The 15829-nt window shown below is 36.6% G+C and overlaps 1 protein-coding gene across 2 annotated transcripts in view; it reads right to left on the bottom strand.

Annotated features, from left to right (window-relative positions):
• LOC110220720 (CD302 antigen) overlaps window positions 1-15829 on the bottom strand; it is a 188380-nt gene that overhangs the window by 56590 nt on the left and 115961 nt on the right. The window contains exons 34-35 of one of the 2 annotated variants that reach the window (XM_021004867.2): window positions 14546-14713; window positions 10712-12679 (exon numbers count right to left, since the gene is read on the bottom strand). In XM_021004867.2, the coding sequence (XP_020860526.1) occupies window positions 12501-12679; window positions 14546-14713 (347 nt within the window). In that variant the 3' untranslated portion in view covers window positions 10712-12500. Of the gene's footprint in view, window positions 1-10711; window positions 12680-14545; window positions 14714-15829 lie in introns of those variants that run through there. The other variant, XM_021004869.2, reaches the window with a different exon arrangement.

Here is a 15829-nt window from a genome sequence, read left to right as displayed (position 1 = left end):
CCCACTCCCTCTTTCATGACACTGGAAGACTGAAAAGATCTGTGATCTCATTGATTCAGGTTGCCTCCAACAATTCAGATTGCAGACTGGAATCCATTTATGTCTGCACATCCAGTGAGAATCTCATCCCATATCTTCCCAAAAGTTTGCCACTAGGGATTTCTTTTTCATAGTGCTTTATAAACATTAAGGCACCATATAAATGTTTATTATTATTATCATAGATTAATATGGTAAGCAGTACTAGTGACTAGACTTCCTAATTCTGAGTAAGACAGTATGGCATGGCTGGGGTGCTTTGTATAATAACACTTGGTTATTAAATTCTATAATGTTCAAGAGCAATAGTGGCATAATGTTAAGAGCACTGGATTGAAATCAGATAATCTGGGTTTGTATCATGGCTCTGGAATTTATTGCTGTGTGGTCACTGGTAAATTAAATCTAGGTGGTGCAGTGTGTACAGAAATAAATTTGGAGTCAGGAAGACCTAAGTTCAGCTCTGCCTCAGACACTAGTTATATAATCCTGGACAAGTTAGTTAACCTCCTCTGGCCCCAGCTTCCTCATTAGTAAAATGAGGATAATAGCACCTATCTCATAGGATTGTTGTGATATAAGAGAAATAATAAATATAAAGTGCTTTGTAAACCATAAAGTACTATATAAATACTGTCTATTAATATAAATTAATTTTTAGGGCCTCAATTTCTTCCTCTATAAAATGGAGAAAATAATGCTTTTAATACTTACTAATAAGATATGAAGATCAAATGAAATAATGTGTATAAAGTGCTTTGCAAATGCTTAAGTGCCACATACAGCTGAGCCATGGGTGACTAGGTAGCCCAGTAGGTAGAGTGCTAGACTTGGAGTTGGGAAGACCTGAGTTTAAATCCAGACTCAAAAATTTCTTAGCTCTGTGACCCTGGGCAAGTCACTTAACCCGTTTACCTCAGATTCCTCATTTGTAAAATGGGGATAATAAAACGCCTTCCAGGATTTCTGTGAGAATCAAATAAAATAAAATTTTAAAATGTTTTGCAAACCTTTGTGCACTATATAACTGCTAGTAGCTATTGTTATATACATGTTAGCAACCATGATTATTAGAGTGATACGGACAGAACCTACAGTTTCATTAATACTGGGAACTCCCAGGTGAGCAAACTTTCTCAGTGCAGGCTAAGCATCTCTGCCACTCATAATCCTTTTTAAAAAATCTTTTTCACAACAGTATTTTATTGTTTCCAATTACATGTAAAGACAATTTTTAACATTAATTTTTAATAAAATTTTGAGTTCAAAAGTTTTTCCCTCCCTCCCTTCTATCCCCTCTCCCTAAAATGGTAAACAATTTGATATAGGTTATATATGTACAATCACATAAAACATATCTCCATATTAATCATGTTGTAAAAGAAGAAACAGAACAAGAGGGGAAAAAAACCATGAAAAAAATAAAGTGAAAATAGTGTGCTTCAATCTGCATTCAGATTCCATCGGTTCTTTCTCTGGATGTGGATATCATTTTCCATCGTGAGTACTTTGGAATTATTTTGGATCACTGTATTGCTGAGAAGAGCTAAGTCAATCACAGTTGATCATCACACAACATTGCTGTTACTGTGTACAATGTTCTCCTGGTTCTGCTTACTTCACTTCTATTAATTTATTTGTTTATTTTTATCTCGTATTTTAAAATTTATTTATTTATTTTTAGTTTTCAACATTCACTTTCATAAGACTTTGAATTCTGAATTTTCTTCCCCTCCCAACCTACCCCCTTCCCAAGACAGTGTGCAATCTGATATTGGTTCTACATATACATTCATGTTAAACATATTTTCACATTAGTCACATTGTAAAGAAGAATTAGAACCAGTGGGAAGAACCATGAGAAAGAAGAAACAAACAAACAAACAAAAAGACAGCAAATAGTATGCTTCAATCTTCATTCAGATTTCATGATTCTTTTTTTGGATGTGGATAACATTTTTCATCATGCATCTGTTGGAGTTGTCTTAGATCCTTGCATTGCTGAGAAGAGCTAAGTCTACCAAAGTTAGTTATTGCACAGCATGGCTGTTACTGTGTACAGTGTTCTGCTAACTTCACTCAGCATCAGTTCATGTAAGTAAGGCTGTCCAAGTTTTTTTCTGGTCTTTTCATCAAGAATGCTTGAAAGTCCTCTATTTCACTGAATGTCCATTTTCCTCCCTGAAGGATTATACTCAGTTTTGCTAGGTAGGTGATTCTTGGTTGTAATCCTATCTTCTTTGCCCTCTGGAGTATTATATTCCAAGCCCTCTGGTCCCTTCATGTAGAAGCTACTAAATCTTGTGTTATCCTGATTGTGTTTCCACAATACTTGAATTGTTTCTTTCTGGCTATTTGCAATATTTTCTTCTTGACCTGGGAACTCTGGGATTTGGCTCTAGTATTCTTAGGAGTTTTCTTTTGGGTATCTCTTTTAGGAGGTGATTGGTGGATTTTTTTCCATTTCTATTTTGCCTTCTGGTTCTAAAATATCAGGACAGTTTTCCTTGATAATTTCTTGAAAGGAGATGTCTAGGTTCTTTTTTTTGATCCTGGCTTTCAGACAGTCCAGTTGTTTTTCCAATGAGATATTTCACATTGTCTTCTATTTTTTCATTCTTTTGGTTTGGGTTTTACAATTTCTTGATTTCTCATAAAGTCACTAGCTTCCATTTGCTCCATTCTAATTTTTAAGGAAGTATTTTCTTCAGTGAGCTTTTGGACTTCCTTTTCCATTTGCCCAATCCTGCTTTTTAAGGCATTCTTCTCCTCACTGGCTTTTTGGACTTCTTTTGTCATTTGGGTTTGAGGTGTTATTTTCTTCAGTATTTTTTTGGGGGTCTCCTTTAGCAAGCTGTTGTCTTATTTTTCATGATTTTCTTGCATCACTCATTTTTCTTCCCAGTTTTCCTCTACTTCTCTTACTTGCTTCTCAAAATCCTTTTTGAGTTCTTCCATGAACTGGAAATGATCCATATTTTTCTTGGAGACTTTGGACATAGGAACTTTGACTTTGTTTTCTTCTGGTTGTATGTTTTGATTTTCTTTGTCACCAAAGAAAGATTCTATAGTCTGACTTTTTTTTTTGCACTCTTTGCTCATGTTCCTAGCCAATTACTTGAGTTTTAAACTCTTTGTTAAGGTAGCGGTCTGCTTCCAGTGTGGAGAATGTACTGTCCCAAGCTTCAGGGGTTTTGTTTTCAGAGATATTTCTTGGGACCTGTAAATTTTTCAGTTCTTCTAAGATGCTATGATCAAGGAGAGGTGTTTACCTCCCACCTGGCCTGGGTTCTGATCTGAGTAATCATAAGCACTCTTTTCTGCCTTGGAACTGTGAGGAGGATTCTCTCTTCACCTCCACTATAAGCTCCACCATGCCAGTGCTCTTCCTCACCTCAACACTGCCACCTAGAACTGTGACCCAGATCCAAGCACAGGTAAAGCAAGAGATTCCTGCCTCAGCATCAGCAAAGAGATCCCTGCAATCCCCCTCTGATCCAGCCATTCGATTTCCCCCTGCATCTATGGGCCAAGAGCTCAGAATCAGCACCCCCCCCCCGGGGCTGTGCCAGACTGGGGCTGGGACCAAGCTTCTCTCTCACGATGGTCCAACAGACCTTTCCTACTGATGTTCTAAGTTGTCTTTGGTGTTTGTGGGTTGAGAAATCAGGAATCCACCACAGCTGCCCATGATTCAGTCCCCTGGGGCCTGCTCCAGGTTTGCTGAGGCCTGGTCTTTGCCTGTGGTGCCACACTGAACTGTGATCCTCTCCCAGCCTAGTGCAATAGACCTATCCAATCAACCATCCAGGTTGTCTTGGGCTGGAAATTTGTTTCACTCTGTCTTTTTGTAGGTTCTGCTTCTCTAGAATTTGTTTGGAGCCACTTTTTACAGGTATTTGGAGGAGTTTGGGGGAGAGCTCAAGAAAGTCACTGCTTTTATTCCACCATCTTGGCTCTGCCCCCCTCAATTTTCAATTCTTGGCCACCACAAAAAAGAGTTGCTATAAATATTGTTGTACATGTTGGTCCTTTTCTCATTTTTTATGATCTCTTTGGGATATAGCCCTAGAAGTGATATTGGTGGGTCAAAGTGTATGTATATAGTTCCGAATTGCTCTCCAGAATGGTTGGATCAGTTCACAACTCCACCAATAATGCATTAGTGTTCCAATTTTCCCACATTTTCTCCAACATTTATCATTTTTCTGTTTTGTCATGTTGCCAAGCTGACAGGTGTGATATGGTACCTCAGGGTTGTTTTGATTTGCTTTTCTCTAATCAATAGTGATTTAGAGCATTTTTTTGATATGACTATAGATAGCTTTAATTTCTTCATCTGAAAACTGCCTGTTCATATCTTTTGTCCATTTGTCATTTGGTGAATAACTTGTATTCTTATAGATTTGACTCAGTTCTCTATATATTTTTATTATTATTATTATTATTATTATTATTTTTTTTTTAGTGGGGCAATTGGGGTTAAGTGACTTGCCCAAGGTCACACAGGTAGTACATGTCAAGTATTTGGTCTGAGGCCGCATTTGAACTCAGGCCCTCCTGACTTCAGGGCCGGTGCTCTATCCATTGCGCCACCTAGCTGCCCCTCTCTATATATTTTAGAAATGAGGCGTTTATCAGAGACCCTGAATGTAAAAATGTTTCCCAGCTTTCTGCTTCCCTTCTAATCTTGGTTGCATTGGCTTTGTTTGTGCAACAACTTTTCAACTTAATGTAATCAAAATTATCCATTTTCCATTTCATAATATTCTCTATCTCTTGCTTGGTCACAAATTCATCCATCCATAAATCTGACAGGTAAACTATTCCTTGCTCTCCTAGTTTGCTTATGGTATCAGCCTTTATATCTAAATTGTGTACCCATTTTGACTTTATCTTGGTATATGGTATAAGATGCTGGTCTATGCCTAGTTTCTGTCATACTGTTTTCCAGTTTTCCCAGTAGTTTTTGGTAAATAGTGAGTTCTTATCCCAGAAGCTAGAGTCTTTGGGTATATCAAACAGTAGATTACTATAGTCATTGACTACTGTGTCTTGTAACACAGTTCCACTATTCCACTGATCCACCACTGTATTTCTTAGCCAGTACCAAGTAGTTTTGATGATTGCTGCTATAGAATACTATTTAAGATCTGATATCGCTAGACCACCTTCCCTTGCATTTCTTTTCATTAATTTCCTTGATATTCTGGACCTTTTGTTCTTCAGATGAATTTTGTTACTATTTTTCCTAGCTCTATAAAATAAATTTTTGGTAGCTTGATTAGTATGGCACTAAATAGGTAAATTAATTTAGATAGAATTGTCATTTTTATTACATTAGCTCAGTCTACCCATGAGCAACTGATATTTTTCCAATTTTTTGGATCTGGCAATTTATGTGAAAAGTGTTTTGTAATTATGTTCATATAGTTCCTGGTTTTGTCTTGGCAGATAGACTCCCAACTATTTTATAATGTCTATGGTAACTTTAAGTGGAATTTTCTTTCTATTGCTGTTGGGCTATGTTAGTAATATGTAGATATGCTGCTCACTTCACTTTGCAACAGTTCATGTAAGTCTTTCCAAGTTTTTCTGGTTCATCATTTCTTACAGCACAATAGTATTCCATTACATTCATATACCACAACTTGCACAGCTTATAGTCTTAAGAGGACATAAAAGTATAGTGAGGTTAAATAACTTGGCTGGAGTCATATAGCCAATATGGTCAGAGGCAGAACTTCAACCTAGGACTTCTCAGTTTTGGAACTGGCTCTCTATACCCTGTGCTATCTCACCACAGCTAATACTCCAGATTGAAAAATCTATGATTTTAATTGTAGGAGGTCAGTCAGGTGTATTCAGCCTAATGAGGTAACAAGTCTGCACGAGATTGTAAAGGGTTTGGACGTGTCCCTTTGATCCGTTCTTGACTCAGTGGGGTGACTTGGGGAATCTACTAGTCTTGGACCATTGTGGGAGAAGCCACCCCTTTGTTTAGGATCTGAATCTGCTCCTGATTACCTTACTTATAGGCCCTTTGCAAAGGCTGGCTCCTCCCACAACAGTTTAGACAACTCCTAGTAGAGTAGCAGAGCTAAGAGCTTTAATGTTGGTTATTAATTTTTCACTTTTTTTTTTTGTTGTTGTTAGGTAATCGGGGTTAAGTGACTTGCCTAGAGTCACACAGCTAGTAAGTGTTATGTGTCTGAGGTCACATTTGAACTCAGTTCTTCCTGACTGGTGCTCTATCCACTGGGCCACCTAGCTGCCCCTTTTTTCACTTCTTAAAAGTTAAAAAAAAACCAAACCAACAACAACCACCAACATTTGAATATTCCACCAAACAGGTAAATTTTAATACTGGAAAACACTAGATTTAAAAAATGATAAATTTTTTTTTATTAAAAACAGGATTGAAAAACAAAACAATCAATTGAACTTATTTAGTATGTATATTTAAATGAATTCATTTCAATAAACAAAGAAGAAGCAGCTTGGGTGTAGCAGATAGAAGGTTGGCCTTGGCCTCAGTGCTGTGTCTGTGACTGGGAAATGACGAAATCATTCTATGTCCCAAGAAACTCTCTCCAAAAAAATATTCTGGAACAATTGTTGAAAAGCATTGCTTGTGGGAGCTTCTCCCCAATGATGAAGTCCTGAGTCTCATAAAGTTTCATAATTTCTCGGTTACTCCCTATGAATTCTCACAAAGACTCTTTGTCCATTTGTTCTCATTCACTTTCTCTCTGAAATGGTCATAGTTGGTGTGTACTCCATTCTTACAGATATGCTTTTCTTAATTTCTCAGTATTTCATACAGATCTTTCCAAACTTCTTTGTATCACTCATTTATTTCATTATAATATTCCATTATATTAAGGCACCACTGTTTCCTATTCCTCCATGTTACAATTTTATTTTCATCTAGAAGCAAATTGATATAGACCCAATATCGATCTAGGCACAGTTTTGAACAAATACTCACACTTTAGTGTTTATATAATGAAAAACTAAATAACACTGGTAATTTATTTAGGGTCCCAGAAGTATTCATAAAACACTTTCAGATAATGATTAGACCTTCACCAATCACTTTCATTATCAAGATTCCATATTATTTTTCCACAGTGTAAACCTTTTCATAAATGTGGTAATTCATCTGTTGGTTTCAAACAGAATGTCATATAGTCAGCTTAACAAAATTAAATCTCAGACATTTTAAATTATATCACTTAGTTCTTCATGTTAATCCACTAGGGGGAGCAGCACATTATTGTTTGTATACTGGGGACTCTGTGTGTGTGTGTGTGTGTGTGTGTGTGTGTGTGTGTGTGTGTGTCTTTTACACATACATATTACATATTTAATGAGAACTAGTAAGCATATGGATTTTCAAAGAAATTTCCAGCTCAGTGAAATACATATGAATCCAACAAAATGCATTGTATAAATTGAGAATATAATTCTTAACAGCGATCTTAAAAATATAAGATATTTTTATAATATAAAGCATATACACAGGTATGCAAATTAAAACTACAAGCATATATTTGAAGAAGCTAGAATTGAATTACTAATAGACACCTGGGTTAGACCAAGCTCCACCTCTTATTCAGTCACATGTGAAGAAATGAAGGGGAGAACTGACAGAATTGCCTCCTCATACTCTGTCAGGGGGGAAGCCAAGAAAAGATGGAGACACATGTGAATGTATGAATATGGTTGTGTGTGTGTGTGTGTGTGTGTTGTGTGTGCATATATAAATATATGCATATTTATAAATACATATAAGAGAAGACATATGTGTCCTTATTTACATATACAAACATATTTAAAACAGGTAGGTCGAGTTCAGGTCTGACTTTCTACAGTATGGAATTTTAGAGCTCTGCATTCTTTTTTTTTTTTTTTTGCAATCAGGGTTAAGTGACTTGTCCATGGTCACCTAGCTAGTAAGTGTCACATGTTTGAGGCCAGATTTGAACTTAGGTCCTCCTCTTCCCCCGTCCATTGATATAGTGAGAAAAACAAAACCCATTACAAATGCAAATTGTCAAATAAGACAAATCCCTATGTTTACTATGTCCCCTTTGCTTCCTCCCCAAATATGCTTCAGTCAACACTCTTGAGTTCATTGGCTCTCCATTTAGAGGTGGCTAGCATGTTTTATTGTGAATCCTCTGGAAATGTAGTTGATTCCATTGTGTTGATCGAGGTTCTTAAGTTTCAAAGTTGTTTGTTTTTATATTATTGTTCATATCATACAAATCATTTTCCTGGTTTTGATCACTTCATGTTGTCTAGTGCATGCAAGTCTTCCCAGGTTTTTCTAAAACCTCATGATTTCTTATAGCACAGTAACAATTTATTATATACATATACCACAACTGGTAAGCCATTTTCCAATTGATAAGCATTCTCTCAGTTTCCATTTCTTTGCCACAATGAAGAGTCATACATATTTTTGGATCCTTACATGGATCCTTTTCTTCTTTCTTTGATCTTTTTGGATATAGATCTAGTAGTGATGTTACTGGGTTTAATAAGCTTTTTGGGCATAGTTCCAACTGCTTTCCAAAATGGCTGGACCAGTTCACAGATTCACCTACATACCTAAATGTACCAATGGTGGGGGGGCAGGGAGAAGTACATAGCCTATTTTGTGTCATAGACCCCTTTGGCAATCCAATGAATCCTATGGATTCCTTCTCAGAATAATCTTTTCAAATGCATAAAATAAAATACATAGGACTACAAAACACCCAATTGTATTGAAAATATAGTTGTATTTTTTTCCTACCCAAGTTCATGGATCCTTTGAAATCTAGCCACAGAGCCCTTTGGGGGTCTGTGGACCCCAGGTTAAAAACCTCTGTTTTAGAGCCTTAACTCCATAAGGACAGGGATCATATTTTATTTAAACTTTGAATCTATTCTAGGCCCTTTCATAAACACACAGTAGACACTTGACAAATATTTGTCAAATTAAAATTTTGATACAATGGTGTTTGAACATAATATATTAATAAAACTTATGAAATTATCTTGGTAATACTTTGGAAAGCAAAACTATGCCATGTTTGCCTATATATGCATCCTGTGGAGAACCCTGGAGTGACTGGGACATAAAGTAAGAACACAGAGAGGTGATTATTGTCTACACTGTTCTCTCTGTTTAGCTGAAGAGAAGAGTGCTAGAGTAGCACCAGGAGATGCAGGGTCTAAAATAAAGATCATCAAACTGGGAGGGAGGCTCCTTTTAAGAGCAAGATAGGGGCAAAGCCAAGCCAAGCTAAGAGAAGAACCAGGGGAGCCTTTGATCTGAAGGCCACTGGGCTGATGATGTCCAAGTAGCTGGATCTCTCAACAAAATCACAAAAGGCAGAGCTAGCTGCTATAATCTGGCGGGAGGAAATTTTCTTGTGGACAACCAATCAAGAACAGAGGGGACTGAAGGTGAGAGAGTATTAGCTTCCAGGGGCTAGAAAACTAATATTTCTAAAAGGTGTATGAGAGGGGCAAAGGCAGTAGTTTTCATTCAGGAACACTCTATCTTCAATTTGTAATTAGGCTTCTGCCCCAACCATTCTATTAAACCTATTCTTTCAAAGGTCCTGTAATCTCTGCTGCTGAGGCTGAGGCTGGTGGATTGCTTGAACTTGAGAGTTTTGAGTTACAGTAGGATGAAGCTGGATCAAGTGTATTCATTAGGTCTGGCACCCATATGGAGAGACCCTAGAACCGAGGGTTATGTGAGGATGAGCAAACTGATCCAGGTTGAAAACACAGCAGGGCAAAGCTTACAGGCCAATCTGGCCAGTGTAGGTGAGATAAGAAGACCAGAGGATAAGATCACTGGATCTTCCAGGTCCTCTCTGGAAACCCAGGATGAAGTTCTAGGGACCTCAGAGTCCCTGGTCCTGACCTGTTAGGATCTGACCATTGTAGCTCTGTTAGTCAGTACCACTGGTAGTTAACCATTTTTTCTCTCCAGGGCTTCCAAGGTTTCTCCCCCACTCATAAGAGCCACCTATAGCTATATAGCTTGATCACACTGGTGCTCACTTTGCTGGAGTGATCCTTTTTCCTATTTTCAGTGGGCTTCTGATCTGTTTTTTGGCGCACTTCTGGGGTGGAAATGTCACTTACTGGAGGTTCTCACTGACTTTCTGGATTATTTGGTCTACTGTAAACTTCAGGATTTTGTTGGAGTAGGTACATGGGAGTTGAAATCTCTCATTGAGACAGCTGTCTTGTCAAGAAGTTAACTTAGTGCAGATTGGTTTTGAGGCACTATAATTCTACCACCTCTACTATTACCTACACCACTGAGTGTACATAAGTCAGCTTTTCCTAATGCTCTTCTATTTCCCCCTTCAAACTCATCCATATTGAAATACGCAAAATAGAGAGGAGACCAGGCTGCTTCTGAATTTGAATGGGAGTCTAAGAAATCTAGACATGTACACATTTCATCCACTGAATGAATCAACTCTCAATTGATGAAAATGGATCCATCAGAAATGTGAAGGATAGCTGACAATTAAATTTTACAACATTGATTAAAGATTTGAGTGTTTTAAAGTAGGTTAATCCTAATCAGGACAGCTGACCATTTTCTCATAATGTGCTCTAGGCATAATGAATCTCAATATGGAAATAATCGTTTTCTAAAAGAATTCCAATTTTTTTTATTAAGAAAAACTTTGTAAGGCACTGTGACTGTACATATTTGCACACCTCCCATAAATACATTATCTTAGCTCTTTCAATGATATAGATTCAGATGCTATGTTGTACAATTTGTAGGGCAACGAAACTAGTATGATGGACTTAAGGTATTTGTTTATTCTAATAAAACAAGATATTTGCAGAATATATTAAGACTTATTTAGAAAACTATTCACAACTTTAACATAATTTAATAGCCTTGGGAGCAAGCTATAAAATAAAACTATGCATATTTGTATACAAAAATTCTCAGAAGTACAAATATTTATAAGTAGAATACTGAATAAAACATTTATACAAAATTAGCATTTCCAGAGGGTGCCATCATTAGAACTAGATGCCAAATTATAAAATGTTATAGCATTAACCATAGAAAATTAATGTTCCTTGACAAATAATGATATTAAATATTATATTAGGAATTGTAGTAATATTTTAAATCTCAATCTCTCTATGTTCACAGGTAGAGGATATATCCATTATTCTCTTCATTGTCCCAATTTCCCCTTTAAGGTTATCTTGTATGTACTGTTTATATATTTACGTGCTGCCTCCTCCCCAATTAGAATGGAAGCTCCCTAGGGGCAGATAACTGCTTTTGCCTTTCTTTGTATACCCAGTGCTCAACACAGGCCCTGGCACATTATACACATTTAATAAATGCTTATTCACTTATGTTCTTTGTTCTTTTTTTTCTTTTTCCTTTTCTTTTTTTTTTTAAAGGTAGGGGGAAAGCAGGAAAGCAGTCTCAGTCAAAATTGCCCAGTGAGGTATATCATGTCTCATTTTCCAGTTGTTGCTTTAGTTGATTCCCTCTAGTAGGAAAACAATGACCTTCAGTACATATATAATTATATAAAAACACTGTCATAGTAATGGGGTGAACACTAAACACCCATCTAAATGCCCATAGTGTTTTTCCCCCATACTTTAGGAAATGAAGAACCAAAGCCTTCCTAAGGTTAAAAGCTGTGTCATTCTAAGCAAAATTATGAATAAGAAAGAGATTTTCCAGATGAAAGAAATCTTAGTTATCATCAAAATGTGTAGCACAAGAAGCAGCTTGCCAAAAGTTGACACTTTTACAAAGCATGAGTCAGTCATTGTTCATTGTTTCACCTTGGACAAAGATCTTGGCCTCTTTCCCCTTCTCTCTCTCTTTAACATCTACCACTTAGTCATAAGGAAAATGACTAAAAATTGAGGAAAAAACCACACATCTCTGGTCATATTTAAATTTGGTTGCTCCCTGATTACACACTTTGTTGTACTAACTAGGGTATACCTGTAGTAAATTGATTGCACAAACGTGGAAATTACATTGTCCACAAGCCAGAATGTTCTAACACAATGCAACTTCTACCTTCAGTTTTTCCGCCAATTAGAGATGCATGACCTAGCACAATATCATTCATTCATTTTCTGGTGTATTCTGTATCCTTTAATAGTAACATGGTTAGCTCAGATGCCCATTAAACTAACTGTCCTATTTGGAATTTAGTTTTTTCATTCTAGTCTTACCACTCTAATAATTAAAATAATAAAAAATGGCATGTGACTGTATGAACGTTAAAAAAACCCAACCAACCAAAGTTTAGAGACCTAAAATGTTCCTAAAGGCTTCAAATTTGGTCCATGTGAAACAGACACCATATTCCTTTGCAATATATTTGAAAACCTACTTTTCTTGAACAAATGGCAAATCAATAAGCTTTTAGAATAATTCAGTCACGGAATGATGGAAGCACAATCTCATCTTCATTCACCCCATGGTCAAAGCGCACCAGAGAGAAGCCGGCCCAGTGAAAACGCTTCTTTTGGTAGAGGTACCACATCAGCACACAAACCAAAGCTAAGAATGTCATAACAGCAATTGCGACAGCCACTCCTCTGTAGTTTGCTCCTGTATTAGGGAGGGGTTGGATGTAGGAGGAAATAAGAGAGGAAAAGGATAATATTTTTGGTTTTATTAAAACCATATAAAAGCACATGAATTCAGCCTAGTACTTATAAATCCTAAGCTCATGGGTGTTTGTTTCAATCAGATACTTCCTACTTGTATGACTGTGGACAAGTCTCTTGACCTCGCTGTCTGACTCAGTTTCCTCATCTGTAAAATGGGGATAATAATAGCACCTACCTTCCAGGGTTGTTGAGAGGATCAAATGTGACAATATTTGTAAAGCACTTTACAAACCTTACAATGCCATATAAATGCTAGCTATTCTTTTTCTTAAGCCATTTTTATACTTCAACAATTAATTTGGAAAAAAACCACATTTACTATATTTGTTGTTCAGTCATTTTTCGGTCACGTCTTATTTTTTGTGACCCCATTTGGGGTTTTCTTGGCAGAGATACTAGAGTGGTTTGCAATTCCTTCTGCAACTCATTTTACAGATGAGGAACTGAGGCAAACAAGGTTAAACAACCTGCCCAGGGTAACACAGCTGGTGAGTATCTGAGGCTGGATTTGAACTTGGGTTTGCCTGACTCCAGGACCAGCACTTTATCCACTGTGCCACCTAGCTGCACCATTTACTATATATAAATGCATTTAATTAATATTCTCTTGACTTATGGCAATTTCTTCTAAAAAAGATCAAGAAACTTTCACAATTCTCATATTCTCAGAGCAGTCTTTTTAGAATATCACACTTCAGGATATTTTTTGATCCTAGACAAGTTGCTAAAAACTACAATCTTCTTATGTTTCATTTGCATTGGACTGAGCTATAATTATAGAAAAATTTCCGTTGCCCTGGTTAAACTGTTATTTGTGAATCACTTAATACTATTTAATTTTTAAATGATCAAATCACCAGGGTGATTTAAACTGTAGATTTTTAGCTTTCCACTAGCTTTTCCATTCAAGTTCTATTCTGATTAATAAATCAGCATCAATGTTTCATCTTTAATATTCTGCTCACTGAAATGGGAAAGTATTCTGCCTCTCCTCCATTCCAATACCCACATGGAAAGAAATGCTGAATTGTGAAAACTTCAGAAGCTTTTCCCATGGAGATAAAATCATTAATGTGGTATTTTATACTATGGTACCAGTGAGTGATGAAACATCTGTGTAATTATATTTTCCCCTGATGATTTTTAGTAGTTTGTAACAATTAAAAACAATCCATGCATAGATTTAAAGTTACCATGAAATTTAATGGGTCTGAGGAAAGAAAGAAAGTCAACAATGAAATAATGAAAGTTCAAGTTTCTACACATTCATAAGATCATAAACTGGGAGCTGGAAAAGACCTTAAACATCATCTCCTCTAACCTAATTTTACAGATGAGGAAACTGAGGTATGGAGTGGTTGAGTGATTTGTCTTAAGATCACTTAAGTGGGAAATTCAGGTTCTTTGATACCAAATTTGGCCCTTTTTTACTATACTGTGCTGCCTCAATTAAATCACATTCTTTAAAAGTTTTCAAAGTTTAAAATGAAGAAGCTTCAAATTTTTCCCTAGACAGAAGTTAGTTACATGGAGGTTAATATGTTTGTTAGCTTTCAAATGAGTCTTATCTCACACTTGCATTTTTCTTTGTACTTAATCAAGTTTCATCATAATATCTATGCAAAATAATTCTCCATAATTCAATGGAGTACTGCTTCAAGGATTGATAAGCCTTGGACCAAAGCCAAACTTTCACCCCTGCTTGATGTGTATATTATTTTTCTGGCAACATGCTGCTTTACAGAAGCATTTTAATTTAGTATAAACCTTTATAAAGCCTATTTAAGACCAAGTCAAAACTTACCCATAGGGACTTTGCAGACAACTCTTCCAAGGCCTTGGTCACATTTCACTTTAGTCCATGTTTCACTTGAGGCCAGCAAGATGCCACAATTTCCATCAATATTCATACTTTCATTTCCCCATTTAACATACTCTGCTACTGAACCATCCGACCAACTCCAAGACTCATCTGTAGGAAGGGATTATAGTAAGGTTCAGTTATCACCCCTAAAATTTCAAGTAAACATATGAGAAGGTTCTGAAGCATGAAGAGAGTTATATTTCTTACAATGTGTAGTTTGGATGAAAGCATCTTCACTACAAATATACTTGTAGCATTAGAAATAGCCCTGATTCCCTCTTTTTGTTCAGTCCGAGTTAACTCAAAACCACATGCTTTCCTTCTGAAAACTTCCACCAATGAAAGAGTGCTTTACATTAATTCTTTAGGGCCAGGGTGCAAATATCAATCATATCACTTTGTAACAATCACTGAGTACAGTGAAGCACCTTGAAGTGTGAGAACACAAATGTGAAAAATATCCAGTATACAGAGGGCCAGGCAACCCAGTACCAGTGAGATGGGTCCTAGAAGTGTAAGTCCTTTTGTCAGAACATATTCTTTCAAGGAAAGTATAAACAATGTTGTTGACCCAAGACTCTTAGAAACAAGTGTCCATTATCACCCAAACTGGTTTATTATAATTTGGATTGAATATTTCTCTATTATCACTAATTCATTGAAAAATTTATAAGTTATCAGGCCAGGAATCCTAGGATCACTTATCAATAGAATCAAATCACAGAATCTCAGAAGGGACCTCAAAAGGCATTTAGTTCAAGGGCATTTGACAAGAATCCTCTCTACAATGTATCTGACTAGTGATTCTCTAGCCCTTGCTTTTGGGAGAGGGAATCCACCCTCTCTCTAACACCCCATTCCACTTTTGGAATTGTTAGGAAGTTTTTCCTTTATCAGAGTGAAATCTTTCTCCCTCCTTTCCCCTCACAGCTTCTACTTGTAGCTCTTGATTTCTACTTTTGCTCTCTAAGGTCATGCATAACAAGTACAATCCCTCTTCCACGTGACATTTCTTTTTTTTTTTTTTTTCTTAAGTGACTTGCCCAGGGTCACACAGCTAGTAATTGTCAAGTGTTTGGTCTGAGACTAGATTTGAACTTAGGTCCTCCTGACTTCAGGGCCAGTGCTTTATCCACCTCACCATCTAGCTGCCCCAATGTGACATTTCTTTAGATACTTCAAGACAGCTATAAACACATTCCCTAACTATAGTTATATACTAAG

Source organism: Phascolarctos cinereus, unplaced genomic scaffold (assembly GCF_003287225.1).
Source record: "Phascolarctos cinereus isolate Bilbo 61053 unplaced genomic scaffold, phaCin_HiC Scaffold_726;HRSCAF=1367, whole genome shotgun sequence".
Classification (NCBI taxonomy): Eukaryota; Metazoa; Chordata; class Mammalia; order Diprotodontia; family Phascolarctidae; genus Phascolarctos; species Phascolarctos cinereus.
The sequence above is the reverse complement of the archived record's forward strand: the minus strand, read 5'-3'. Positions and strand labels throughout refer to the sequence as shown.